Raw genomic sequence first — 27130 nt, 5'->3', positions numbered from 1 at the left:
TTAACCCCTTCCGCTGTAAGTACACGAGTACGTCGGTATAAAATTAGTACTTGTGACGGTTTCGATGTTATTCTAAATTATTAAGAAACCAAATGTTGTGTTCAAAACATTTCGAAACTTTCAATCAAATTGAAAATATCGACACCTTATTTTCTCCTGAAATCAGTAATTAAAAAACACCATTCAAAAATAACTTCAAGGAAGATCCACAATGATGAATTGTTTCTTTAATTATATTATGATGATCAATGATCAAACTAATTACCGCGACAAAATCAACTTACTCGCTGCTACAGAAAAGAGATCCTTGCATTTGCATTAAATTCAATGAAGTTTCACATCGAAACGAAAGTCGGTGAATACCTGCAAAAATTTCAGACAGCTTTCCATGGATGCGAACCAGCGTGTATTGAACACGATTTCTACTTCCTTTGCATCCAATATGAACATTGGTTCAAAAAACATTTCCTCCATCGTGAGAAGCAACGGTCAGCCTTTACATAATTCAACCTGTAAATAAAGCTGAATCGAGCTGATCGATCGTAATCTAGATCAAAGGAAGTGGAGTAAATCGGTTATCTTTGAAGATCGAGATCTTCTATCCGGATAGAATCTGCGGCGATGCACGGACCACGAATTATGGGTAAAATAGATAGATTTTACGGTGGTGAGCGAACAGTTCGGTATTTTATTAACTCGATCGTTTTAAGATTATGCTGCGATAAAAAGGTGGATTCGATTGAATGCCGGCTACAACGCTAGAGCTTCATTGTGAAATTATGACGGGGATACCGGCGCGATCGATGGGAAATAGAATTAGCAAGCTTCCTGTGGTTTCTTATCCTCGCGGTTACAAGGATTATAATGGAAGCTCGAGATAACTTAATTTGGTTTAAAATACTTAGATTTTATCGACTTATCTGATCGTAGATTTACGTGAGATACAATGTTGAGATTGAAGCTTCTTCGCACGTTGATTTAAAATTGAGGTAGAAATTCCTTTTCCTTTAAAGGTGACGTGGAACTTAATTTTTTTTTAATGATAGATTTATAACATTACTTATGGGATAATTTAATTCCAATTTAAAATATGAAAAATATTTTTCTACAATTTTACAATTTTTACTCACTTTATGAATTTTCATCTCAGACTCTATTTATATGTAAAAATTATTATCTACTTATTTATTGTAATGCAAATTATAATGCAGGGATCTAGAATGCTGCATCTGCTACATGTACGTTGCACGTTTGCATATGTTTTACGCACATCTGCATATTTTATGAGCATAAGTGCAACATATTTCTTGCATATTTTAAGTGCATGAAAATCCATACTCTATAGTCATAAAATTTATCCCGATTCGTTGAATTGCTTTACCATAGAGTTTGTTTATACGAGGAGTTTGAATGATAACAGGAAGAGTATCGAGGGTGGTTGAACGACATTCTCATTATGTTTTACCTGCAAAAACAAACACGGTCGTTCGCGATGTAGAAAAATAGGGAAGAGGAACGCGTGAAATCGGTCAGCTAATTGACGATGGGACGTTCACCAGGAAGAAAAGGGAAATCACGGAGGATCTGTAGTCAACAAAATAGACGAGAATTAACCTGTCGTGTATCTCGTGATGCGAGGTGAAAGGAAACGCGGATAGGAAAATAAACGGAATGAAGTACCACGCCGCGTACGAAGAAATGGATTAATAGTTCGCGATGAGTAAAACCTTCAGCGGAGATGAAAGTCCATTCTGAGTTTCTTGTGAAAGGAAGTTATAAGTAAAGGGAAGTACAAACACAGTAGGTTCTATCGTCGATTGAAGTTGCATTATTTATAGATATCTTCGTGAAAGATATAGAAATTCTGTCTTCATTTCAAAGCTTATTGAAGCTCAATCAACATAATTGTTTTTGTCAATTTCTTCAGGTGAAAGTTATTACTTTCTTTGAATATTTGATGATAATTAGTCATGGGTTAAAATGAGTGACAGTAACCACATTTAAATAGAAAAATAATGAAAGTTGCAATCAGTAGAGATGCAACCGAGATGATTAGTAACCATTGATACTAAAAATTACTGATGGTTTTGTAGAAATTCTAAATTACTGTAGATATCGTCAATTATTGTTAATTGAAATTCAAATTTTAACAATACACTAGGTATAACTAATTATAGACTAATTAGCATTGCTAATGTTATGTCTGAGTTATTTGATTGCAACACTGCCGATACATCCTCTTCTGTAATTAAAAACATAGTAATGAGCAACAGGAGTTTTTCTCTGGTCAATTAACATTCACTAATCTCTTTATCTTCCAGTACTACATAATTGAAGTACTATGTAGATACGGTCATCAAGTTGACGTGCCAGGGTGTTGCATATTGAAAGACTGATTTTGAAATATCAAAAGTCATACAATTTAACGATATAAGAATACCGTAAAATACTTACCAATTAAAATTCTAAAATCAATAATTTTATCTACAATATCAAACACTAATTGTAATTCCAAAATGAGTAATTAATTTTCTTTAAAAATTATTTTCTATGTGAAAATTTATTTATTTTTTTATTTTTCAATTTTTGACATTTACGTGTTAGCCATAATGTTACTGACATTTCAGCCCCTTTGAATATTTTTCATTTATTTTAACTTATTAAATTCACCTCTTCGTATATACCATCGTCACAGCTCTAGCCAGTATATTATTAAACGTTATACCATATAGCAGTTTTCCATAAATCAGATGCGGAACAAAACGCGAACGTAGAAGTCGAAGAATCCCCAGGAATCTGATTGTTTTGTTTTCACAGAACGGTTTCAGGTATATGTATATCGTGCCCGTAGGAATGGACAATCGCGGCTTTGCAATTCGAAAAATGTCCGCGGTAGCGTTTCTTGCGACGAATCGAGATCACGGATGACGGCCGTGACAAACGACACACGGAAATGATCGCACGCCGATTGCTTTGCAATTCTAAGCGCTCTCTATTGTGCGATGTGGTTGAAACTGGGATCGATCCAGTTCATAACGCCGACCCATAGAATGCACCGGGTTTTCATGGTCAAGATCAAGATCGTGGACGATATACAGGGTAAGACTCTTGAGACATACCCAGCGATCAAAACGGAGATGATTTCATTTACAGAAAGAAAGTGAACTGTACCATTCGATACCAACGTTCTTATGAATGAAATAGAAATTTCTGTTGCACTCTGGATAAGATTGCAAAGATTCAATGAGCCAGGTCTGTTTGATATGCTTGTTTGCGCCGCGTGGCTAGTTAGTAGCTGGAGGAAGTATAAATCGCGGAGGCAAAAAGTAACGAGGAAGGATAAATCAGTGATAATGTGCTATAATGAGCGTTAGAGGCTCCCATTTCAAAGTTTTACGACGAAGGCCGTGAAATACAGCTATTTCTATTAGAACACGTCTTAGATATTAGTAACGGTTTCGAGAATGAAACTATGGTTCATTGTTTCCTTGATGATAATACTGTTGAAAAGAATTAAAATTTAATTAATTAACGGTCACTTAAGGGTCAGTAAAAATAAGGCAAATACGACCAGAATGTTTAAGAATATAAAGAGTTAATTTTTCAATTTTCAATTTTATTGTTAAATTACTATTTAGAGTTTTTTTTTTTTGGATGTAAATACAGTAGACCCTCGTTATATTGCCATGTGAATGATTTAACTTGTATAGGCAATTTCAGTGATACTAATCAATCATTGAAGTTTTATATTTTATTTCAAAGGAAGACTCAGATGTATCTATAAAAAATTTAGTTCATTTTTGTATAAATTTGATAATAATACAAGTTATTATTCACGTATTCAACACGTTTAAGAACGTTAATTATACGAGGCTCTAAATGGCAGCAGACTGTTTAAATTAGGAAAGGGTACATTAAATTAATTATTCAAGATTATAATAATTAGACGCGGGAAAAAGTGAATATCAAGTTTATAATTACCACTTCTATAGCAAGGTAAAATATGAAGCCATTATAAAGCTTAAGAGAATCTGAGATTCTCAACTTAATTGTTATATTACAAAGGGTTATTTTTACAACTTCCTTTACTAAAGAATCCAAAGCCAAAGAAACTTGTAATTAGTAAAACTGTAATTGAACACACTTAATTGTATGTGGTACAAACAAGCTGTTCAATTTCAATGTTTTTCTAGAAATTATTTCTTCCAATCACCGTGTTCAATGAAACGTATCAAATCACTACTGTTACGAACTCAATCAACCGAGACTTCTACCAACAAAGTGATGTACAATCACAATTGATACTGTACAAACTATTAACCAATTTATTATGTGCTTTAATACAAAAGTATCTGTTTTAGTTGTAGTAGACTTAAAATGTATTGGTATACCCTTTAAAACAGGATAACTTTTTTAAAATTGAATTATTCATTAAAAGTTTTAACAGTATTCGTAGTGATAGCATTGCAGATGAAAGATAGCCTCTTCTAGGTTGTTCATTTTTTGCTCAGGAAGCAAGGAAAAGCGTATCGAATTACCAGCAGATTACGTTGGATAATAGCAATGGACGTTTTATTCTTATTAGAGGAGAAATCTGATAATCGCCATGAAAATGGACTCTAAGTAGAGCCTGTCTATTTTCATGTGCACCTAGAAACAAGTGATACAATGTTGGACAAGTGTTACAAGAACTGTTATTATGAAAATGAGATTGATATTTTATTGAGGAAGACCTCTATTCATGGTGACTTTTAACAATCGATCATTTAATAAAAATTTACTATTGTTTAAAAGAATTTATAGAAAAAATTGCTTTACTCATTTTAATTAATTATTTATATCAAATTTCTTTTCTATTTTGCAATCAAATTTGGCCAAATTTTAAGAAAAGTATTTGAGAACTTAATAATTTTGTCATTGAATAATTTTTAAAACATTTCACCTTCATTCGTCTATTCTAACAGTTCAGAACCCTTTTTCTATGATCCTACATTAGCAATTGAAAGCCGATTACCGACAACATCATTAAAAACGCTTCGGCCATTAAGGGTACACAGGTTCTTGCTGTATGTGGTAACGACAAAGGGTTGAAAAACGCGACTCGTGATAGCCTGGAGGGCAAATCGTGGCCAGGAATATCCGGAAGCTTGCTTCTTCGACACGAAGCGACCAGCTAAAGTGGAAACGAAGCTTCGAGGAAATCAGTGGTCGGACCCGTTTGCATTCTTTTCTCCGCCAACCATCTGCGTGCATATCCTGAAACGAGGCCGATCGACCATTAATTCCGGTACTCTTTCCTCGGTGTTGGGACTCCGAGCAATTCGCGCGGAGCGTATCGTTTCCATCTTCGCGCTTCCGTCGAAGGAGCGCATAGCTCCGAGGTATCTCCTCTCGATTTATGGTGTCCTCCTCGCCACGTAGCTTTGACCTCCGCCAGGACGAGGAGGAAGCGATGGTAACGCGAGCACTGGCTAGAACTTGTTCATTGGGATGCTGCCAGTGACTCGAGGGGAATGGAAAGGATGGCAATTGAAAAACCGGGCAAGTACAGATTTCGAATTTTTGAAAATTAAATTAAATATCATTTGTCTAAGTAATAGCAATAATATTTGGGATTTAACGAAAATACAGGGCTTGATCATTTAAAAATTTCAAAATATCGGAATTACAAAAATTTCAGATTCGATACCAAAATTCTAGAATTCCAAAATCATCAAATTTCAGAATTGAAAAATTCCACAATTTTAGATTTCCAAGATCCTAAAGTCTCCAAATTTCTAAGCAACCCAGCCCTCCTTAGAAAAGAATTCTAATTACGCCCTTTTATTTCTCTCACAAATAACTTAATACTAGTGTCACTTAAAATAAAAAAGTTATATTTATTTCAATTATTCAATTATATTAAATTCATAAAAAAAAGTAGTAATATTCAACTGTTACACGGATATTACACTCGGGTCGATACGAATCGTTGCGTTTAATGGAAAACGATTACGATGAAATTAATATTGCAAATCGTCTTGAACCATTGTTCACTGCACATTTATGCACCGAATAACCGGTGTTTGGCGTATTCGAGGAATCGGAGTAGAACATCGACGCAAACGAACCGGCGAACCCGTTCGAACATTTGTTAACGAAACTGTTACTAGCAACGGGTACATCGCGAAACAAGGCTGAAGATAATTACGGGACCGAGAAGAACTTGACGAAGAAGGTTGTCAGGCGGAACGATTCTGGAGAGGACGAGGCTGACGCACTCGGATCGTCCTACTTTTATAGCCGGATTTATTCCTTCTTCTCGACAGGAATTCACGGCACAGCTATGTCAAGAAAATCGAGTTATTTGCGCTTTGATTCGGATAAAATGGGACATTAACCGGTTTAACGCGTGTAAAAAATGTTCTACTCAATTTAAGATGTCTTAATATCTGTGAATTTGAAAGGAGTTTATAAATAATGGAATGATAGATATAAACTAGAATCATTTATCAGTCTTTATTAGAAAATATTACTAACAATGAGTGTACTTTTCGCTCCTTGTAAAGCAACCTCGATGGGATTAGAATGATTTTCAAAGTACCATTCGAATCGTTCTACGAAACTGATAGAATTCATCGTTTTTCACAGTTCCTGGTGCTCGTAAAAGTCGCTTTACGATTTTTCCCAGGACTTTGGGCGAACGAACCCTTCGTACCTTTTACAGCCACGCCATTATCGTGGAATCCTGTAAACGTTCGAACAACTGGCGAAGTTCCATGTTGTCGCTATGAGCCGGCTTCGTTACGCGTTCGACACTTTGGTAACGAGTATCAGGCTCGATAATTCACTTTAATTCAAACGAAACGTGTCAGCAACCCTCAGTGTATCGATTCGCTGCTTGTTTGCACTTTATAAATCTATCAAGAGGCATTTCAGTTACGGTTCAGTGAATTCTAGGGTAATGAATCTTCTCATTAAGCCTCGTACGATTGCAGGTAATTTTGACCTAGTTGCAGGAATCAAGTATGCAGAATATAAGAAGTTTGTTTTTAACACATTGATTGCCACTTAAAGGCTATTGAAAATTTCATTAGACTGCATTTTCTTTACTATTTGTAAAATATTTTGTTATTTTCGTTGTTCGTCATTTCAAATACCGTATCTCGAGTCAACAACCTGATGTAAATTTTTTAAAAATTTTTTCTTAATTTTTTTGGGAGCATTGCTCTTGTTCAGTGGTGTAGGACGAGGTCCTCGCCAATCGTCGGACCGCTACGTTCTGCTCCAGTTTCGTTTCGAGACGACTGATGTGAGCTTTCCCAGGCTCCTTCTCCCTTTCCTTCGAGCAGGAGATTCCATCGAGGAAGTCGAGTTAACCCGATCGGGTCTCCAGAGCGTTCGTTGCAGACACTCAGACAATGGGGTTCGATACAATTAGCGAGCGGGCCGCTAACGAAGGAAGTCGAATGTAAGAACGCGAAACATGGAAACGAAACGAGCAGACCCATAACGATGCGTCTGATGGAAATTACACTGATTAGGGTTCACACGATTTATGTTCGTTGTCTGGTTGGTCACAGATGACCAACAGTATACACTAATTTGCATTCAGTGATCTGAACTTAGAAAACATATAGAATAATATTATCTTAAAATTAAATGTATAATTTTTAAACGAAAGAGCTCCATGTATGGAAAGAAGAATTTTTAGAAGAACGGTGTTAAAGTTAGAAAATGAAAATAATGTGAAATATAAAATTACATTAAAATTGGGGCTCTCTCTATGGTCCGCTGTGGTATCCAACGTATTAGATCGTTAAAAAAGAATTTAGAAACTACGATTTCTTAATAAATTTCCACTCTAGCGACATACATACGAGCTAAACGTTAGGTCGAGTCTGGTGAAGAAACTGTCGCGATCAAGTCTTGGCTAGAATCGCGATGAAACGAACGGTATATAGTTGCTGGGTTACTCGGGCAAAAAGGTAATGTTAGTAAAAACACTATGGAACTAGATATCTTTCAGCCACTACTGTTATCCTTTTTCTTTACGATTAAATCTTATTTAATTTTATTCAGAATAAATTTCAATTTTGAATCAACCAAGAGGGTCCTTAAACGTTTGATAGCCCCGACTCTCACAAATCTTAATCCGGTTCTGAGTATTAATTTCTATTATTAGGCGTATTTCGATAAATAAACAAAAGAAGTAAAAATATAATGTTCGTAAATAAAAATTTTTATTTCTTTATTTCTAAGCATCAATAACAATGTTGGTAAACAAGCTACATAATTAGGCATTCGACGAAATACTGATTAATTTAATACGATTTTTTGTTCATATTTGATAGTAGATAGCAACAGAAAAAAAGTTGCAGATATGTCATCTTTGTTTAGTAAACATAAACTGTTACCTTGACCTTCGATTATTAATAAATGCGATTAATTAAACAGCGTATACGTAAATAAATCATCCAGTTAAGAGTTGTCATGAAACTCTTTTGTCAGATAAGTGCTACTTACAGATTAAAAATAGTTTAACGATTCCATGGATTAAGATGGCTCATTTATATCTTTATTAATTTATTATTATCAAAAATGTAATCTTTTATTTTATTATATGTTTAAGAAAAATGTGAAATTTCAAAATTAACTATTTCTGTTCTTAATAATTAGAGATTGTTCAATATGCCTTTCAACAAATGCCTATTTTCGCTATGGCAATCAACGTGTTAAGAATAATTTATAACAACATTGCTTTAAATAAGTAAGCTATTGAGGTTCATTGACTACCCATCTAGAAACGGGATCTCGAATCGTTTCAAACGGTGCCTAACTGAATGCTTCGAGGAAACAAATCATACTGTTAAAGTAATAAAACGGGACGATCGAACGCAAAGTGACTGCGTAAAATTTAATCATGAAATTGCACGAATCCTCTCTACATTCGTGACATACATCGGGAGGAACCGATAGCGTGTCTTGAAGCGTACAGGAATACGTTCACGTCTCGAGAGGATTTCGAGGCCTCTCGATCACGGCCTACATATTTGATGTTAATAACGTTCACCTTGCGAAAGTTGTTCAACAGCTCTTTCGAATCTCTTTTCCTCGAGAACTTCCTCCTTCGTGTATAGTCCGTGCTTCCTGGCCACTCGTAATACATAGATGTACATCTTTCAAAGATTAAGCTGAACTCCACTTTCTGATATAACACTGACTCAATTTCTCTGATGTACTTCTTCTGTAGAATTTAAAATATCATACACAAGGAATTTGGTTAGTAGGTAATAGTAATAAAAAGTTGTAGATGAAAGAAGTTGGCAAATTTTTTTATTAAAGATCATTATTTATAAAATTATTAAATAGTAATCACATAAAATTTTACATAATATTTTATATAAAAAGAAAATGTAAAATATACCACGAATATTATTGATCTTTTTACATTGAATTCTAAAATTTTTGGTCTATAATGAAAAGAAAGGATAAAGCAATGTACCATGATCCCAAAGTTAAGAAATACTTCTCGCTGTTGTTGAATCTTTTAATTTGAACATCTCTGCACATAAACTTTTACTTTCTTACACGGTCTGTCATAAATAAATCATATGACCTGTCGAATTCGAAAGTCAAAAATCGATCATAACTTCTAATTGTTACGTTTATACGGTTTCCTGTTACATACTGTTACTTTCTTTCGATCCACCGCGATCGCGACCAGAACGATCCACGTTGATGGAAAGCCGGAAATTACGGTGGAGGTATCCAACTCCGTCGGAGATGAAAGTTTCTTCCAGACACCACTAACAATTAGAGCGCAAGATCGTCTCGAGAGGAGTATTATAGCAGCCGCTCCTTTCGAGCCGTTCGCTTTCCCAAGTTCTGGGTCACCGGATCTCCTCTCCGCCAGTTGGGGCTAAAACAGGAGTGAGAGGTCGTCAGTCCAGTCTTATAAGTTCGAGAGAGCATTTACGAATCGAACAAACGGTCATCGCGTTCGTTTTTTTATCCCTTTTTACTCGATCTCACCTTTCGACCATCTGACATCATTTTACGAAAGAAAGAAATCATTTTACTGACATCATTTCACTTTGGAAAGAATTGAATTCCTTCAATTTTACTATAATTAGTTATTAACTTCGAATTCTTATAAATCAATTTTCGGATCGACGCGATAGTTAATAGATGGTAATAAAAAAGACGAATTCAAAATTATTCTTCCTTCCCGCGCGTCATCGATATCCGCCGTAAAGGAGAGGAAACGCATCGTAAAACGTGATTGCCAGTTGCGTGGTCAGGTATTGTTAACTCTCTGGCGATTTTCTCTTCGTTCCTCGCTCGAACGATTACCGCTCCTCCTTTCTCCCTCGACTGGAACAATGAACGTTTCCTCTTTTTTTCCATTTCTGCCGCTTTGAATTCGCGCGCGCTTAAAGCCACTTCCGTTGAGGTTATGTAGATCCCTCTGCGCTTGCACGTTTCACTGTCCAGCCACACCTGATTAGCATTGAACGGGAACAATACGGAAAGCAAATACCACTTTGTTGTTTCGCTATTTACGATTTGTTCCTGTCAATTGACCAGTTGATCGACTTAAACTGTTTTATTTCTCTTGTTGCGATCGTGTCGGGTATTCTAACCTATCAGATCTGTGACGCCATTTTTTCAAGGGAAACCGATTATGCTCGATACTGTACAAAACTTAGATAAGTCGTCTAATTTTATTGTTAGACGTCAATTTTGTAATTTTCATTATCTAATTGCTTTTTTAATGATTATTGAAATTAACTGGTGTGCTAATATAGAATATATCAAAATTAAGTAATTAATTAGAAAACAATTTCAATTAATTTAAAATTGCTTTTCGAAAGGAATACTAACTAAAGAAGCTATAATTACAATAAAGATATCTCAAATGCAGAAAACATTTTAAATTTTAAACAACTAAAAGGATTATATTAAAAACCCAAATTTTCTTAGTTTATTTAAAAGAAACAATGAACTCTCGTTGGTGAAAAAGTAATATCCATTCAAAATATAATTTCTAATTAAGTTCAACCCTTTTTCTCGCATCTGTTCTGAGAACATCCATCCACCTTTCACTCGTCCTATAAAGGCAGGCGAAGGAACAACTGCAATACATTACGCGAACGTTATTCCGATCGTGATGATGAATAATCAGTGCTTACTACGAGTACTCGCGATTTTTCCAGCCTTGAAGCTCGTTGTTCCAAGTCATGAATGACGCGAAAGAACTCTCGACGCCCACGCTGTGCACTGCCCCGAGCAAGCTCGCTACCAGCCTATCTGCTGCTTGAATCCGTATCTGTATCGGTCACGAAACTTCCTGTCACGATTAAGGTCGAACCCTAATACCGATCGATACCAGAGGTCACCCACCGGATAGACGTGCAACGAACTTTAATTGGATATAAAGGGATTCGACGTAATATTATCTTGCACGTTACTGACCACCCTAATATCGATCATTTAGAATCATGTTTAGATCATGTTTAATTTGTTTTAACCCTTAATTGAAAAATGAAATTCCCATTGCCAATTGACGTGGCGAAAGTACGTGTGAAATGCATAATTCTTGACATCATTCTGAGAAACGACGAGAGACCATGAAGTTCCATAGCAGTTCCCACACCTATGAACCATGACCAATATGATCGAAGGATTTTCAACAATCTATTGTTAATCGATTTGTTCTGATCTCAGCGTGCTTCATCACGAGAAAACCGTGGAACATCTCACGGTCAAGCATGCTAGACTAGTCACGAGCTATACTTATCTACGAGGAACGAAAGTTTGCTTGTTTTTAGAAAACGGTGATAAAAAAAGGGGTTTGGAATTTTTAGATAGATAGTCAGGTAGACTATATCTAGTCATGCCTTTCAGTTATATACTAAATTTTATTAATCATATTATTTTGTTTCTAAATCACTTTTAATGTTAATATTGTCATTTGTTCATTTTCTCCAGGGAAACCTGGTTTATTCTTTCCTATTTTCTTTAGGAGATTTTTCCGTGATTTTTAAAAATATTTAGTAGGATAGAAAATTGTGAAATTTGGAAAAATTTGAAAATTTGTTAGGTAAAAATATTTTTCTTTTTCTGTTCTAGAAATTGCCTCGTACCAATTCTTATTTACTTAATGTGAAGCAAATATTCATGCTTTTCCGGGTATTAATTTTGATTTGTTTCAACGATGAAAGGTAAACTTTTCGTTCGAAAAAATATGAAGCGTGATAACATGTGGCCTTTCCCATCTCTTTCTGTAATTAAGAAAGTTGCGCACAGCGGAACCTAAGGAAAGGTTAATTGAGTGTAGCCACGGGGGTAGCAAGGTTAAACAGGAAGCTTTTAATACCTGTTTCACATCCTGCGATCACATTTGAATGCCACACCACGCAATGCAATTATTCGCTGTAATTGGCTGTAAACTACTTCATTTTAAAAGATGTTACATTTACGCTATAACATTATGTAAGAACATGTGTATACATTTGAAAGGTGAAACTTATAAATTGAAGCTATAAGTTCCTAAAGAGCACATATTCCACATATGTACATTAAAACATATAAGTCGTGGCATATAATTATTCTTAAAATTAGAGTATATAATCGAAGTTGTCCTTAAGATTGCGAGGCTCGGGGCTAAAGTCGAGATTATTGAGAATATTTCATTAGAAATCGATAATCTTAAAATCTACTTTAATATCATAACTCGTGTGTTTTATATTTAAAATTTAATTAATTTTATGATACTTTGAAAGTATTAAAACAGGGGGACCAGAAAACGTCTAGGGGCTAGGAGCAGCACTGTATATAATAAAAAAATAAAATTGCCAATACCAAGTCCAGAAATTCATCTCTTCTCGATATAAATAGTAAAAAATGAAAAAAGACCATAGATTAATTACATAAACAGTATGAACATCCATCCGCCAATCATCACATACGGAAATCCTTTCATCACTGAATATAGGTTCAATGAAGGAGAAAGCAAATCGAAAGGATTCTCATCTTGTAAACCAACAAAAATATAGCTCGCCTTTAATTAAACCATAAAACTGTTGGAGCTATTCTTAATTATCCGCGTCATTTGCCGAGATTCCGCGTTTGTTTTAATTAAACTCAACTAATTACATTTCGACAAAGATCGAGAGGTCATTTAAGGTTTACAGCACGATTTGATCTGATAACTGGTCGTCGATCTAGAATTTTATAACAAGACACGAGGAACCCTTGCGGTCATATTAATAACGTTACAACTCAATCCAATAATTAACAGAGGTGAATGAACCGTTCGATGAAAATGCCTTCAGCGAAGAATGAGTGCACGAGAAACGTGACAGATTTACACGATTATAGTTGCTATCGAATAACATTATTTCATTTTATTTGGATTAAACTTCCATTTTTTTGAACCAAGTTTGTAATCAGGGAGGCCCTCAAAAGTTTAATAGCCTCAAGGAAGACCTTAATTCATTTTAACTGAGAAGATTCATTTTACTCTTCAAATCTATAGTAGATTCAGGCATGAGAACAATTTTTCCGAAGTAGAAGTCACGTGCAACTTTCCCAACACTTTTCCCACGAACGAAAGTATAAATCAGGACCCATGACTTTTATTGCCAATAGAATCTCGTGATCCATACAGTGACCAATGGATATAGCTTTTCTTTAATAGGAGAAAGGCATCGCTGCAAATATCCTCAAGATGAACCAAATTCTTCCTGGTGAATATCAATTAACTGGAAACTCGACTGCATTGATTTTTATTTTGAAATATATTTTATAACTAATTGCATAATTTCCATAAATGTATTTTATGAAATTAAATATTGAAATAAATTTGTGTTAAATTTGACACTATAATTTTAAAACCGAGTAATTGTTACAAATATGTGATATAAGATTATTGAGATTTATTAATAATAATACTAATCTACCTTTCCTTTTCTGTTGCAGAAGGAGTTCAAACAGATTCTAGTCCAAGTGGAATCGTCCATTACCCATCCGGGCATCGTCCTTTTGCAGTAAAGGTATGTACGATTAATTTATAATTTAAAAAGAGCAAAATCACAAGTTGAAAAATGGTATTGTATTAATTTTTAAATGAAATAAAATACTATTTAGAGGAATATTGTGAAGTTTAGAAAATGGAAATTATATAAAATATAAAATTAAATGTAAATTGTCATTGTTGTTATTTAATTTATTTTTTTGATTATATTACTTTAGTATAGAACGAAAGTTTTTGATAACATTATTACCGTAGGCTGTAAATTGATACTTTCACTGCTGTCTTCCAAGCAATTAAACCCTCCTAACTAAAGTGTGTAATTCAAACGATCGTATAAGGAATACATCCGGTTTCTATGCTATCTCAGAAACGGCTCTTTGTTTCTTATTTAGTATAGAATAACGCATAATTGTTGAAATAAATAAGATGTACATTCTAAAAATAACTAACATGCAAATAATTTCCAAATTAAGAAAAAGAAAGTGTTTTAGTGAAAGCTAAGAAATACGTAAGATAAAAATAAATATTTAAAGTAAAAGTTATTTAATACCGAATATTGGTTTTCCAAATATACTATTTTCATAATCACAAAAAATTACAAGAATCGAAAGATATTTCGTATTTGCACGACTGTGCTTATTGATTGTACAAAGTCAGTTTAGAAGGACTTAATTTTTAGGCCTAATAAATGTTGAAAACCTTACACTTATGGGCATATCTTCGTTGCAACATAACAAGCTTGTATCAAATCCTTGACACAAGATCTTCTTACAAACCCTTCTCTTTTATGGTTGAAATCAAACACTTATTGATTTATAAAGTCACGAGTATACATTGACGAACAACGACAAAAATGTTTCAAATAAATGCGTTTGCATAATTGTCAACTATCATTGCTTCTCGATTGAGACAACTTGAATTATAAATAACTAATAAGTCGCAACCCCTTACTTTCTTGTTTGATACACACGAAGGCTTGAATTTAAATTGAAGAACGAATTCAAGAATCACCTCTCTATCAATCTTTACGTTGATGAGGCCTCAATTAAATTTTATTTCCATTTTCCCTCACTTTTCATTTTTTTTATTTCATCTGCCATTAACCCGCTTTACTAACGTAATGATCGGTCATTCCCTGGTTACGATACGATTTTAAACATCGTATGTTCTTCTTCAGCGACGCAAAAAATCGCTCTTATTAAAGAACGTTGCACCGAATGATCTCGTTTTGGAGAAAAAGGAAACTGGCGAAACACTTGAAAAACTTCCGGCGTCGAGCTAGATTTAATTAACATCACAATGAGCTAAGTGATACTGGAACGAGGACAGTGTTCCATGGAAGGAATGCTAATTGCGACTTAATACAGAATGCGTTTCTTTTTTACCTACAATTATTCTAATTATCTCTTTAGCCGAATCGCCTTATTTATGCAAGTTGTTTAACCCTGGCTTCTATTCTTCTCGACTCTATATGGCTGAAAATGAAAATCAAGTTTCCTTAAGTATTCCTTAAAAAAATTTAAGATTCTTTTTAAGGAAGGGTAAGTATAAAAGAATTTTGTTTCTATGATCATTTTTTTTTTCCTCTGGATTCCTCGTGTACATATTCCAGGGGTGTGCGAGTACTTGAAATTACGAGTACCCGAGAAGTGTACCCTTCCAAGTGAGCCTGAAAATATCGGACTACCCGATATTCGTACAGTTTGGCAGCGATTACAAATACAAGAAGTCTGGACATGTTCCTTTGTTCTCAAGGGGTGATGATTTTGGAGGTCCCAGATATCCCCACGTCCAGTTAGGCCTGTATGCAGAGAGCACAGCCGATATTACATTCGTACTTACCTGTTTTACCAGTCCCTCTTTTATCGCACCTCGGCCTGTACAGACTGTAGAAACATAATTTTCACTCCCTTTGATTCTTTATTAAATTATTATTATACACAATTGAAATTATTATTATACACAATTGTAATTATTATTATACAAATTTGTATTCACTTCATACACCTTGGTAAATAAATCATTTTAAAAAGCAAATGAGTTATTATTTCATTCATCCAATTTTATTTCTGATTTATTTAATATCTTTTCTCGGTTATTTATTTAATTTACTCGAGTTATTTTCTCATTTTATTTATTTAATGTACTTACCTTCTTTTCTCAGCTATTTATTTCTATAACATAAAATAATGACTGTTTGATCTTTAATAAACAAAAAACATAATATACATGAAAATCAAACTTAAATCAAAACACAGTAATTACTTCTCAATATGAGAAGTTTGATCTAGAAGGAGGCACTTCCTCAGTCTTACAGCGACCGCCGAGGGGTGCAGATCTACCTGTCAAGCATACGTATACTTCTAATATTCTTCAGGAGTTTATTTAATTTCCATTTTCTTTTTTATTCGCTTATTAAATAAGTTCACCAAAGGGGAAAGAAATTTATTATTTCATCCCTCTCCTGGACCTCGGCCGACCATTCCTTTCATTTCTGATTATACTCTTCCTTATGGGCCCCGCCTTATTTTTCCCAGTTATTTATTCTTTTATCCCTCTTTATGGGCTAAAGCTCACACTTTTTAGTTATTAATTATATTATTCTTCGTTATGGGCCAAACCCACGCTTCCTGGTTCCTCGCGGGGACCACCCTTCTCAGTTATTTAATATCATATTCCTCTTTATGGATTAAGTCCTCCCTTTACAGGTATTTATTTTTCTTCATCCCTTTCATAGACCTCGCGAAAATTACCCCTAAATCACCGCATCCCTTACATCCCTGCTTTCTTGACATCCCTGCATCCCTTAGATCCCCGGATCTCTTAAGTGCCTACATCAGAAATCGAAAAATCGTACTAAATTTAGTTCCCTTTTTCGCCACTAGAGGGCGCTGTTTTTTCGAGAAAAATTTAGTTCGTATTTTCTCCACCAGGGAGCGCAAAATTATTCGTTCTTTAGTTCCTTTTTTCGCCACCAGAGGTCGCTGTTTTTTCGAGAAAATTTTAGTTCAAATTTTCTCCACCAGGGGGCGCAAAATGAATTCGTTCTTTAGTTCCCCTTTTCGCCACCAGGGGGCGCTGTTTTTTGAGAAAATTTTAGTTCAAATTTTCTCCTCCAGAGGGCGCAAAATTGATTCGTTCTTTAGTTCCTTTTTTCGCCGCTAGAGGGCGCTGTTTTTCGGGAAAAATTTAGTTCAAGCTTTCCCGTTCAAGATATAACTGATGCATGAGTGTAAGGGATCCAGGGGTATAACGGGTGCAGGAATGTAAGGGATGTTGGAATGTAAGGTATGCAGAGACGTAAGGGATGTAGGGATATAAAGGTTGCAGGAATGTAAGGGATGTTGGAATGTAAGGTATGTAGAGACGTAAGGGATGTAGGGATATAAGGGTTGCAGGAATGGAAGGGATGTTGGAATGTAAGGTATGCAGAGACGTAAGGGATGTAGGGATATAAGGGTTTCAGGGATGTATGGGATGCAGAGATGTAAGGAATACTGGGATGTGCCTTTTTTTTTTGTTTTGTTTTTGACGTGGGGAAATCTTGCATAAGAGTGTCAGATTCCTACTGGCGATGATTCGACATCGACACAATCTGCTATTACCATCAACGAGCGTCTAAAATGTACTTTCGAACACCCTGTATATATTTATGTGTACATTATTCTTGGTTTAGAATGCATACATACTTTGATAGCCATCGCAGCAGCTATAGCGTCGATTAATCAAAGAAGGAACTGCACGACATGGGGTAAAGATGAGGTATCGAAGCGTGGCATGAGTTATGACGTTGTTGGGAATACTCACGCAAGAACAATGCAAACAGCCTTTCCTACGAGATATGTTTCTCCGTTACTGAAATTCAATAATTGTGACGGTTTATCTTGGATATTGTTAAATGTTAATGGGAGAAATCATGTGAAAATTGCAGCTTTATTACAATTTCTAATTTACACATTTATTTACAAACATATACAATAAAATTTACACCACAATTCGAGTAGCTTCTCCTATCATGTCAACCATGCGATGACGGAATGCAACAGACGAGGTTCGTTTGCAACTATCGAGATTCTACTGTAGTAAGAATGACCAAAGAGAACGTTGACCGATCAGTCAAGGAGACAGATGGCTGAAGCTTGGTTCGGGAAGCTTATTCTCTGTTGCTAACAGTGCTCAGCTGCGACCAGGAGTGGTCTTGATTTTCTTGGGAACCAACTCTGTATGCGTTTCGTATCAAGATCGCGTACTTATATACACTGTAACTCGATCTAAAACCTGCACAATCAAGATTCTGGTTCAAGATTAAACTGTATCCATATATTTTTACGAATTTCTTCTCCTCATTTGGTTTTCAACTAAATATAAATTCTTACAAGTGCGTTGATATACTTGAAAAATGAAATTATATTTTTTTTCTGTATTCACATTTACAATTTTCCTATAAGTTGTAGTTTGTAAGAAAATAAAAATTAATAAAATGTATACTTAATTCCAATTAGTAAATCATTTAAACTACAAATTTTTAGAAAAATTTTATTTTATAAATATTGTGGTAATTTTGATTGCACCTCTTAAGGGTAGTTTAGGATATAGAGGTTCAATTTTGTACAAAGCAGGTTGAAATAGAAATATGCAAACAGACAAGAAGGGAAAGGTAACGCGAAGTAACATTACTGTGACTACGATGCGTGAAACCGCGAAATAGATTGCTACCTTTCGGTCTAACCATTCATCGCGTAAAGATCTCAACCATGAAGGTTACTCTGAATTTATGACATAATCGTCCGCTAACCGAGTCGATCGGTGGCAATGACATTGTTGAATTTTCCAGAAATGCTAGTGGTATTTTAAAATAAACTAAAACGAGAATTAAAATTAGCCCTAATATAGTTTGCACACAGCTATTAGGAAACAGTGGATAAACAGTTGTAAAACTTACCTCGTAATGTTTGGTATTACACGAATAACCGCGAAGCAAATTACGTCACGATCCTTTAATACCGCGGGCAGAAGGATTGACCATAAATTGGTGGAGAATTCAAGGAAGAAAGACGGTAGGAAGAAGGTTAGAGGATCCGTAATCAAGGAGGAAGCGTGCAAACCCGTGTAGTAATAATGTAATCACGTAAGATACTTGCAGCGTAATGCTAAGCCTTGGGACGTGGGCAGGGAGAAAAAGATGAGGCTAATTCTCGTAGATCCAATACACACTGTGCGATAAAAATTACCTAATTCTTAAATGTAATTAAAATAAATGTTACACTTATTAACACGTTAATTACTACGGTGGTTTAATTATGGCTTAATTTTGGAAAATTTTTTAGTAGATATAAATTCACTTGGAATTGTTCATGGAACTTTGCAACCAAGGTGAATTTTTAATGTTTCTATCTCTTCCTACAAACTAAACTACAGTAGTGAACAAATCCGAGAAGCTGCAATTATCGTTCCATTAAAGAAATCGTGCAGCAGGTACGTGATTTCAGGGTAGTAAGAAATCGAACGGTAGTCGAAGATTTCATACGAGGTTAAATTCCATATCTGCAACAACCTTGCGGAAGCATCTCTTGAATTATTCTCAACCGAAGCATGTTGAACTAATTAGACCAAAAAGATTAGAAGATAACATAATTACGGTTATGATAATTCATATGCGAGTGTAGAGGGAAATGTAGAGGGAACTGAAAATAGAAATGATACTTTTCATTGAACATTGTTGCAGAAGAAAAATTAAATTAGGACAACAGGGTGTGTGGCAGTGTAAAAATGAAATATAATCTTGGTTTATATAATTTATAAAATTTTCGAATATTATTTATTTGATTTTAGTATAAAGAACTAGAAGTTCTGGACATAGATGCCCTGAATAACACAAAACGAGCTGGCAGAAAGGTTCTCTTTTTCAACCGAGTACCGAAAGTGGGTTCTCAAACTTTTATGGAACTATTGAGGAGGTTGTCAATGAGGAATGGATTTTCATTCAACAGAGATCGTGTGCAGAGAGTCGAAACCATACGTCTTGCACCCATTGAACAGGTGTTAAAAGCAAAATAATTGAATATTCTAACAAATCAATTGTAACATTACCACTTAATATTGTCTTCACTTTTAGCTTCAACTTGCCAGGATGGTCAGCGGTTATGCAGAACCATCAGTATACATAAAACATGTGTGTTTCACTAATTTCACCGAGTAAGTATTAAATTAAATAAAATTTAATAAATAAACATTTTTCTACAGTTTCGGTCTATTTTCCCTAATAACTATGAAAATAAAATTATACAGTAGACTCTCGTTATATTGGTTCTTGAGCGATTTTCAAGGATAGGTACTAATGCCATTTTTTCTTCATCACAACCTACGAAAATGATACATTTTTTTTTTTTCTCCTTTAACTGAAAATTTGGAAGCTTGATATTTTCCCCTACGACCAGCTGCAGCCTCCACCGCGGCAATATAACGAGAGTTTAATGTAAATGCATAAAACGGAACAACAATATGAAATATAATGAAGAACCGTGATTTGTTACAAAGGTAGAAAGGAACTTAAAAATAGAACGAGACAACTTACCAAGAACTTCTTCGATTTCCAATCCGTCTGTTGAATGCTCAATGATTTTCTCCTCAGGTTCAACCTGCCTCAACCAATTTACATCAACATAGTCCGGGACCCTGTTGAGAGAGTGATATCCTGGTACTATTACGTACGAGCACCTTGGTATTACGTCGAGCGAAAGCAAATATTTCCAGACCTACCCTTGCCAGATCCCAATTGGTTAAAAAAAGACTTCGAATCCTGTGTACTTAAGGCGGACCGTGAATGTAGATACCTGGAGGGCGAAATTCACGAAGGGATCGGAGATCATCGCAGACAGACGCTCTTCTTCTGTGGTCACAGTGAAAAGTGCACGTAAGTTACTTTGAACTTCAGTTTCCTATATGTTTTCTGCAATTTCAAAATTTTTTAATTAAAAAATCTCCTTTGCGTACTACACTTTGCAATGGTTAAACAATTAATTTTTTGTTCATACTCAAAGAACCATTTGTACAAAAAATATTATCGTTATTATATTGCTCCATCAGGATCAAAAGGGTTAAATACAAACGCAAAGGTTCAACTATGTGTAGAAAAATGTTCATCTTTCCATGTGCTACTGAAAATTACCAGGAAGTTCAATAATCCATCATCTAAATGTGTTGTTTACATTTTATTATATCGTTACCTCTTTTATTTCTTTACCTCTCCATCAGCGAGCAATTCAAATGGCTATGATACTTATATTAACTGTTATTTCCTGAAAGGCCGTTCAACACTGTGGGGGCCTTAGAACGAGCGAAAATGGCAGTGGAGAAACACTATGCTGTTGTTGGTGTACTGGAGGACGTGAATGCCACTCTCACGGTATTGGAAAATTACATACCCGGATTTTTCCAAGGGGCCACCGACGTCTACTATGGTAAATTCTTTTGTATTTTTTCATCTGACCCTTCCTCGTCCTAAGCTGTAATCGGGATAACAAATGCTTTCCATACAAAACACCTCATAATAGAAGAAAAATCAGCCTTCGAGGGTCAACAGCGATGGCCCAAGTTCGAATTGATCTTGGGAACTTCTTACGGCTAAAATGGCCAAATTTTTACAATTTTTCCCTAAAAAGTTATTATAGATTTTTCTCAATATTGTATCCGAAAAACGTGAATTACTTTATTGGTGTCTTTTGCTTCTATTCCACTAGAGGTACTCTTGTAGATCCTTGATTCATTATCGAGATCGTTAGTGAAATAATGTTTCATTTTCAGATGAAGTGAACGCGTTCACTAGAATTAACCGGAACTTCTTCAAGCCCCCGGTCAGCGAAGAAGTGAAAGACATGGTACGAAGCAACTTCACCCGAGAAATCGAATTCTATCAGTTCTGCAAGCAGCGTTTGCACATGCAATTAAGAGCCTTGAAGTTGACGAAGAAGACGCCATTATCGGGTTCCAACAGTTTGTAATTGCGCCTTTTCATCGTCGAAAGTGACGAATGGTACTTTCAACCGCTGAAAGAATTCGAAAACGTTTGAAACTAAAGCAACGAAGGAACGTGGGTAGAGGGAATGGTTAAAGGAGACCCTTACACAAGAAACCAATAATAATGAAGAAAAAATGTTACAGACAGCCATTGTTTTTAAGAGAAAATTGTTTGATAACGTTGGAACAGATTGTTGTGTTCCATGAATTTATTTAAAGAAAAGAACAAATGTTATAATAAACTATACCTTTTGTGATCCACGCGAGTGAGTGCTTTGTATTTGAATGGGACACTTGAATCTAGTGCCTGTTTTATTTTGTGATTGTTTTCCTTATTCTTATTACATGTAATTTAAAGAAACGGTGACACGATCGCTAAAATCGTTAGATCAGCGAATATTCACGACAAGAAGCGTTAAGAATATTTATTTATGATAATGTAAAGTCACCCTACTTGTAAAACACGCGAAGTGTTTCTGTATCCATTGGCGTAACTTGGAGCTTCTTCTGGAACGAGCCAGATCCCTTAGAAATTTTTCAATTTTTAGAATTTGGAATTCAGAACATTAATTTTTTAATTTTTCGAACTGAAACTTTGGAATTCTGAAGTTTAAAAATTCTGAAATTTCGAAATTTTTTAATTTTACAAGGGACTTTTAGGGGGGCCAGGTCCACCTTGGCCCTTTCTTAGTTATGCCAATGAATATATCGCTTCTCGATTGTTTCTATTTTGTAATAAGTGAAGAACATTGTGAAGACTGATCTGAGCGACCAGACATTATTTTTACCAATGGGTACTTAATTGTTGTAACAGAAACACACAGGGTAACAGTAGGGTACTGCTTATCAGATCATTTGACTTTTAATGTTGACTTAAACTGTCTTCTAGTGTTCACTTTTTTCCTCTGTTTTTATAATAAACAGCTGCCATTTCGAACTGTATTTTATTTCTTTCTATTCCACGATTTCGAGCGATTTAATTTGTTATATAGGCTGTATATAATAACTTTCAATGTTTCCTGAAAGGAACGCCTAAAATAGAAAATATGTATACAGGGTGTTACAGTAATTATGATACAATTGTTAGGGATTATTTCCTCTGGAAAAAATTAATTGAAAACATACAATAAAATTTTCTTACATACATTAGTTACATAAGGAAGATGATAATTGCAATGATTTTTAATTTAATAATTAATAGATGTTATAAATTTATAAATATAATTATTAATACCGCCAAAATGTATCTTTCATAATATTGTTACACTTTGGTGAACCATTTATCACATTTTCGACTAAATCTACCTTGCTATATAAATAAGGTCAGAGAAAGAAACTATCGATCGGTCTTCCATTTATTGTCTTAACATATAGAACGTGTGTTACAGATATATTATATACGTTTATTCATACGTATAGATACTTCATTCCTCCATCATCATTCATTTTGTTGCAACTTCATTTCTCTCAGAATCTTCAAACATTGTCACCCACGCCGTACTCGATCGTCTAACAATAAGCACGAAATCATACCTAACTATAAAGAAACATCCAAACAAACAGATTTGATTAAAAATAAATTCTCATTAACGATTTACAATTAACGGGGACTGGAAGGAAGAGAAAAGGGAAGTGATCCATAGAACTCTATGCTACAAGACAATTACATATTACATAGACAATTTGTTATTAATAACAGGTTCTTCTCGTTTCCTTTTTTACTAATAAAGTACACAGTAGTCTGAGCGTTATTTCAGTCTGAAGCAACATTGCTTAGGTTTAAGAAAATTTTCAGGAACTTTTCAGAAATCAATTTCCATTAACTCCGTATTGAACAGATAATCAGAGTAGAAGAGATAGAAAAAATATAGTTTAAGATTTAAACAAAGTGATTTTCAATAAAAATAAAATTAAAAAAATTGTGTTACCCTGTTTAACTTAAGTTTGTTAAAAATAAATTAAGTTAATTGCAAGAATTGATTTATGAAAAGTTTAGTTAACAAATTATTTTCATCAAATTATACAATAATTTTCTGTGGCAAAACATCGAGCAGTAAAATAATTATATTCACTGTATAAAAATCATAAAATATTACATAAAATCATATTGAGAATAGTGTTATTGCATTATGGTATCCAAAATCCACTATACATAACAAATTTATAGAATAAATATGTCCAGTACCGAGCAAAGTAAAACGGTGGCTCCTCCACCCCCACAAGTTCCCTGTTTTACTCATAAATTTCGCTAACTTCTCACATTCGCGAATTCCCGGTCTTTCCCCGGGCTCTCGTCCTTTCCCGTCGGCGATCCCGAGGAGAATGACGATGCACGGGAAGAGACCCCATATATATACAAGTCTATGCCCTCACCACTTGCCTAGGAACATTTTGCGCGGGAGAATTTGAATTGATATTTGTTTCATGATACATTTTTCTTAATTATATACTAAATTTTATAATGTTTATTAATTAAAAATGATATTATTTTAATTCTAAATCATTTTTATTAATATTAATATTGTCAAAATTAAAATTTTAAGAATTCCTTCTTCCCCTGTAACGCCATCTATCTCAGGGAAGCCTACTTTGCTCGATACTATACATAATTGCCGCGGAGAATTCTTGATTAAACGATATATCTGATAAACAACATCACTGACGTGTCGCAAATATCCGAAACGTGTGATTCATAAGCAAAAAAAAAAATATATATATATATATCGTAGATGTATGACTGTATCGAAAGACACCAGCTATTTTTACACTCGCGAAGAAGTCTGTCAAATAAAAGACGTGCTTTTACGAGCGTAATTATTTCATAGTGGCCTTCGAATGATCGAAAGTACGGAGTACAGCGATTATCTTGTATCAGTGATACTTTCTGTGCAATACTGATTGCTCAGTTTTGCAAATTTTAAATCACCTTCTCATTTATTGTCGAACAAAGTGTAACACATCAGAGAGGTTTTTTGAATGTAAATTCTATTGAATAATAAAAAAGTTTTTGGAAAGAAACTCTTTATCATTTATTTTATTAACCCTCGAATGACAGTAAGTGGCCCAATTGTGAAGTGTAATACAAAGGTGCATCAATTAAAATTGGAAATAAAAATTTCCAAATACAACATTTAAAAAAATAATAGAAAGTTTAGAAAATAAGAACACAGTAAAATTGAAAATTAAATTTGAATTATTAATCATAGATCAGAAAGGATTCGAGGGTTAAATATTAGTTGTTAAATATCTCATCTAAGGTACTGAATAATATTTTTTACAACCCAATTCATATTCCATATTCCATCTTTTGCATACGATTTCAATTTCCATACGACGGAACATCAAGGATCAATCCAAAATTACATATTTAAATAATTTTAGTTAGGTAATTATATAAATCACACTACATCTTTTATAACAAAATGATATAATTTTTAAATTCTCGCGCACCTCTAATTTAGAAGATTAGGAAAATCACTCGATCTATGCGTAGGAAAACAAAGTACAAGTTTCTATCAAGATTTTCTCGCTCAGTCTTGTCTTCGATTTAACGTGAAACCATAGATCCGCGCTTTCGAGCTCCCTCAATAAACGGTAGCTAATTAAAATGTAAAAAGTCATTAGGTAAAACAACCTTCTGCAGATAATTCAGTTTAAACTTTTTACTTCAATGAAATTATGAAAAAAAAAAAAAAAATAAAAACGAAGAAACAGAAAAGAAAGGACAATGATTTAAATGATTGACATGAATTTTTAAAAAAGGAATATGGACCAGCTTGCAATTACTAGAAATAGGATTAACATTAGAACAACCATTTCAGATTTTTCATTTTATATTAAAAAAAAAAAAAAAAAAAAAAAACCAAACTGATAAGTATGCTCTTTTCGTAATGATGATTTTAAAAGAAATAATAAAAATGATTTATTTTACATTAGTTACCTAGATACACCGAAATTTGGTAAAATGTCTAATTTAGTAATCCCATGCCATAATTTATTTATACAAATATATTTATTAAATATTAAAACTAATTTTATTAAATCTTTTGTCGAAACGTATATATTGACTTATATTGAGATTATTAATTGAAAATACTTATTAAACTGGTGGATTGATTCGAAAAAAAAAATTGATAAGAAAATAAAGGAAATAAACAGACAACACCAAACAATAATGTTAATTTACAAAGATAATTTCTACTTCGAAGGCTGCCCATTGCTAATTGTTATCTATTCGTTTCACAGCCGAAATTAAACAAAAAACAAAAAAGAAAAAAAACAAGCAAATTTTTCCTTTTCTCCCGACAGAAAAGGAAAGGAACAAAGAATATAAAATAAAAGTAATTCTTATAGATTGGACAAAGAGATTTATCGATACGTATCTCCAGGCTCTTTCATTCGTTCGCTCTCGTAATTTCATTCACACAAATCAAATAAACACATACACGCATGCAGTCTTTCGCGTTTTTTAACACTTTAACAATATAGATTTCAATTCGTTCGTTAACTTTTTTTTTTTTAGAAACTGCAAAAGGCTCGGTAATTGGACGAAAGCTCACGGCTCTATGGATTAGAGGTGCAACATATGCTTACGTGTACATTATATATAAAATTATACTATTCGATACAATTATCATTTTCCTTCGTGACCACGAACGTAGAAACAGTTTATTTAAAAAGATTTTTAATTTAAAAATTAAAATAAAACGTACTATCTTGAAAATAATATAATTTAATCCTTTGGGAATTAACAGTTTAATGTATACTTAGCAGTATTTTACCATTTTATTTTTATCTATTTATTACTTTCGCTACTCTTTATAATGAAACTGATATCGTATCGCTCAGTCTGGCTTGCGTTTAAAAAAAGAATTTTTCGATCGGTATAAAAATAAATATCTAAAAAGCCTACGCACTGGTGCTGTTTAATGACGAGTCGAGCCAAGAAAAATGGCACGATGTCAAATTGTTTCTACGTTCGAGACCAACGTGACACAATGTTTCAGTTCCTCGATGACGTAAGATTCCCTCGAATGTCGTAGCTGCCATGAAAATCAATTTCCCGCCACGAAATTATACGTTTTACGTGAAATT

General features: G+C 34.1%; 2 protein-coding genes across 7 annotated transcripts in view; one reads left to right on the top strand and one right to left on the bottom strand.

Moving 5' to 3' along the window:
* The window catches only part of pip (heparan sulfate 2-O-sulfotransferase pipe), a 37758-nt gene extending 14160 nt beyond the window's left edge, over nucleotides 1–23598 (top strand). For all 6 annotated transcript variants that reach the window (XM_034320039.2, XM_076690063.1, XM_076690061.1 and 3 more), the window contains 6 exons: nucleotides 13966–14039; nucleotides 19853–20059; nucleotides 20136–20215; nucleotides 20652–20933; nucleotides 21326–21480; nucleotides 21824–23598. In XM_034320039.2, the coding sequence (XP_034175930.1) occupies nucleotides 13966–14039; nucleotides 19853–20059; nucleotides 20136–20215; nucleotides 20652–20933; nucleotides 21326–21480; nucleotides 21824–22020 (995 nt within the window). In that variant the 3' untranslated portion in view covers nucleotides 22021–23598. The remainder of the gene's footprint in view (nucleotides 1–13965; nucleotides 14040–19852; nucleotides 20060–20135; nucleotides 20216–20651; nucleotides 20934–21325; nucleotides 21481–21823) is intronic.
* Gbs-76A (Glycogen binding subunit 76A) overlaps nucleotides 20834–27130 on the bottom strand; it is a 63677-nt gene continuing 57380 nt past the window's right edge. The window contains exon 4 of the transcript XR_013062719.1: nucleotides 20834–20969. The gene's annotated coding sequence lies outside the window, so the exon portion shown is untranslated. The remainder of the gene's footprint in view (nucleotides 20970–27130) is intronic.

Source organism: Osmia lignaria, chromosome 9 (genome assembly GCF_051020975.1).
Source record: "Osmia lignaria lignaria isolate PbOS001 chromosome 9, iyOsmLign1, whole genome shotgun sequence".
In the NCBI taxonomy this organism is placed as follows: domain Eukaryota; kingdom Metazoa; phylum Arthropoda; class Insecta; order Hymenoptera; family Megachilidae; genus Osmia; species Osmia lignaria.
This window is presented reverse-complemented; position numbering and strand designations above follow the sequence as displayed.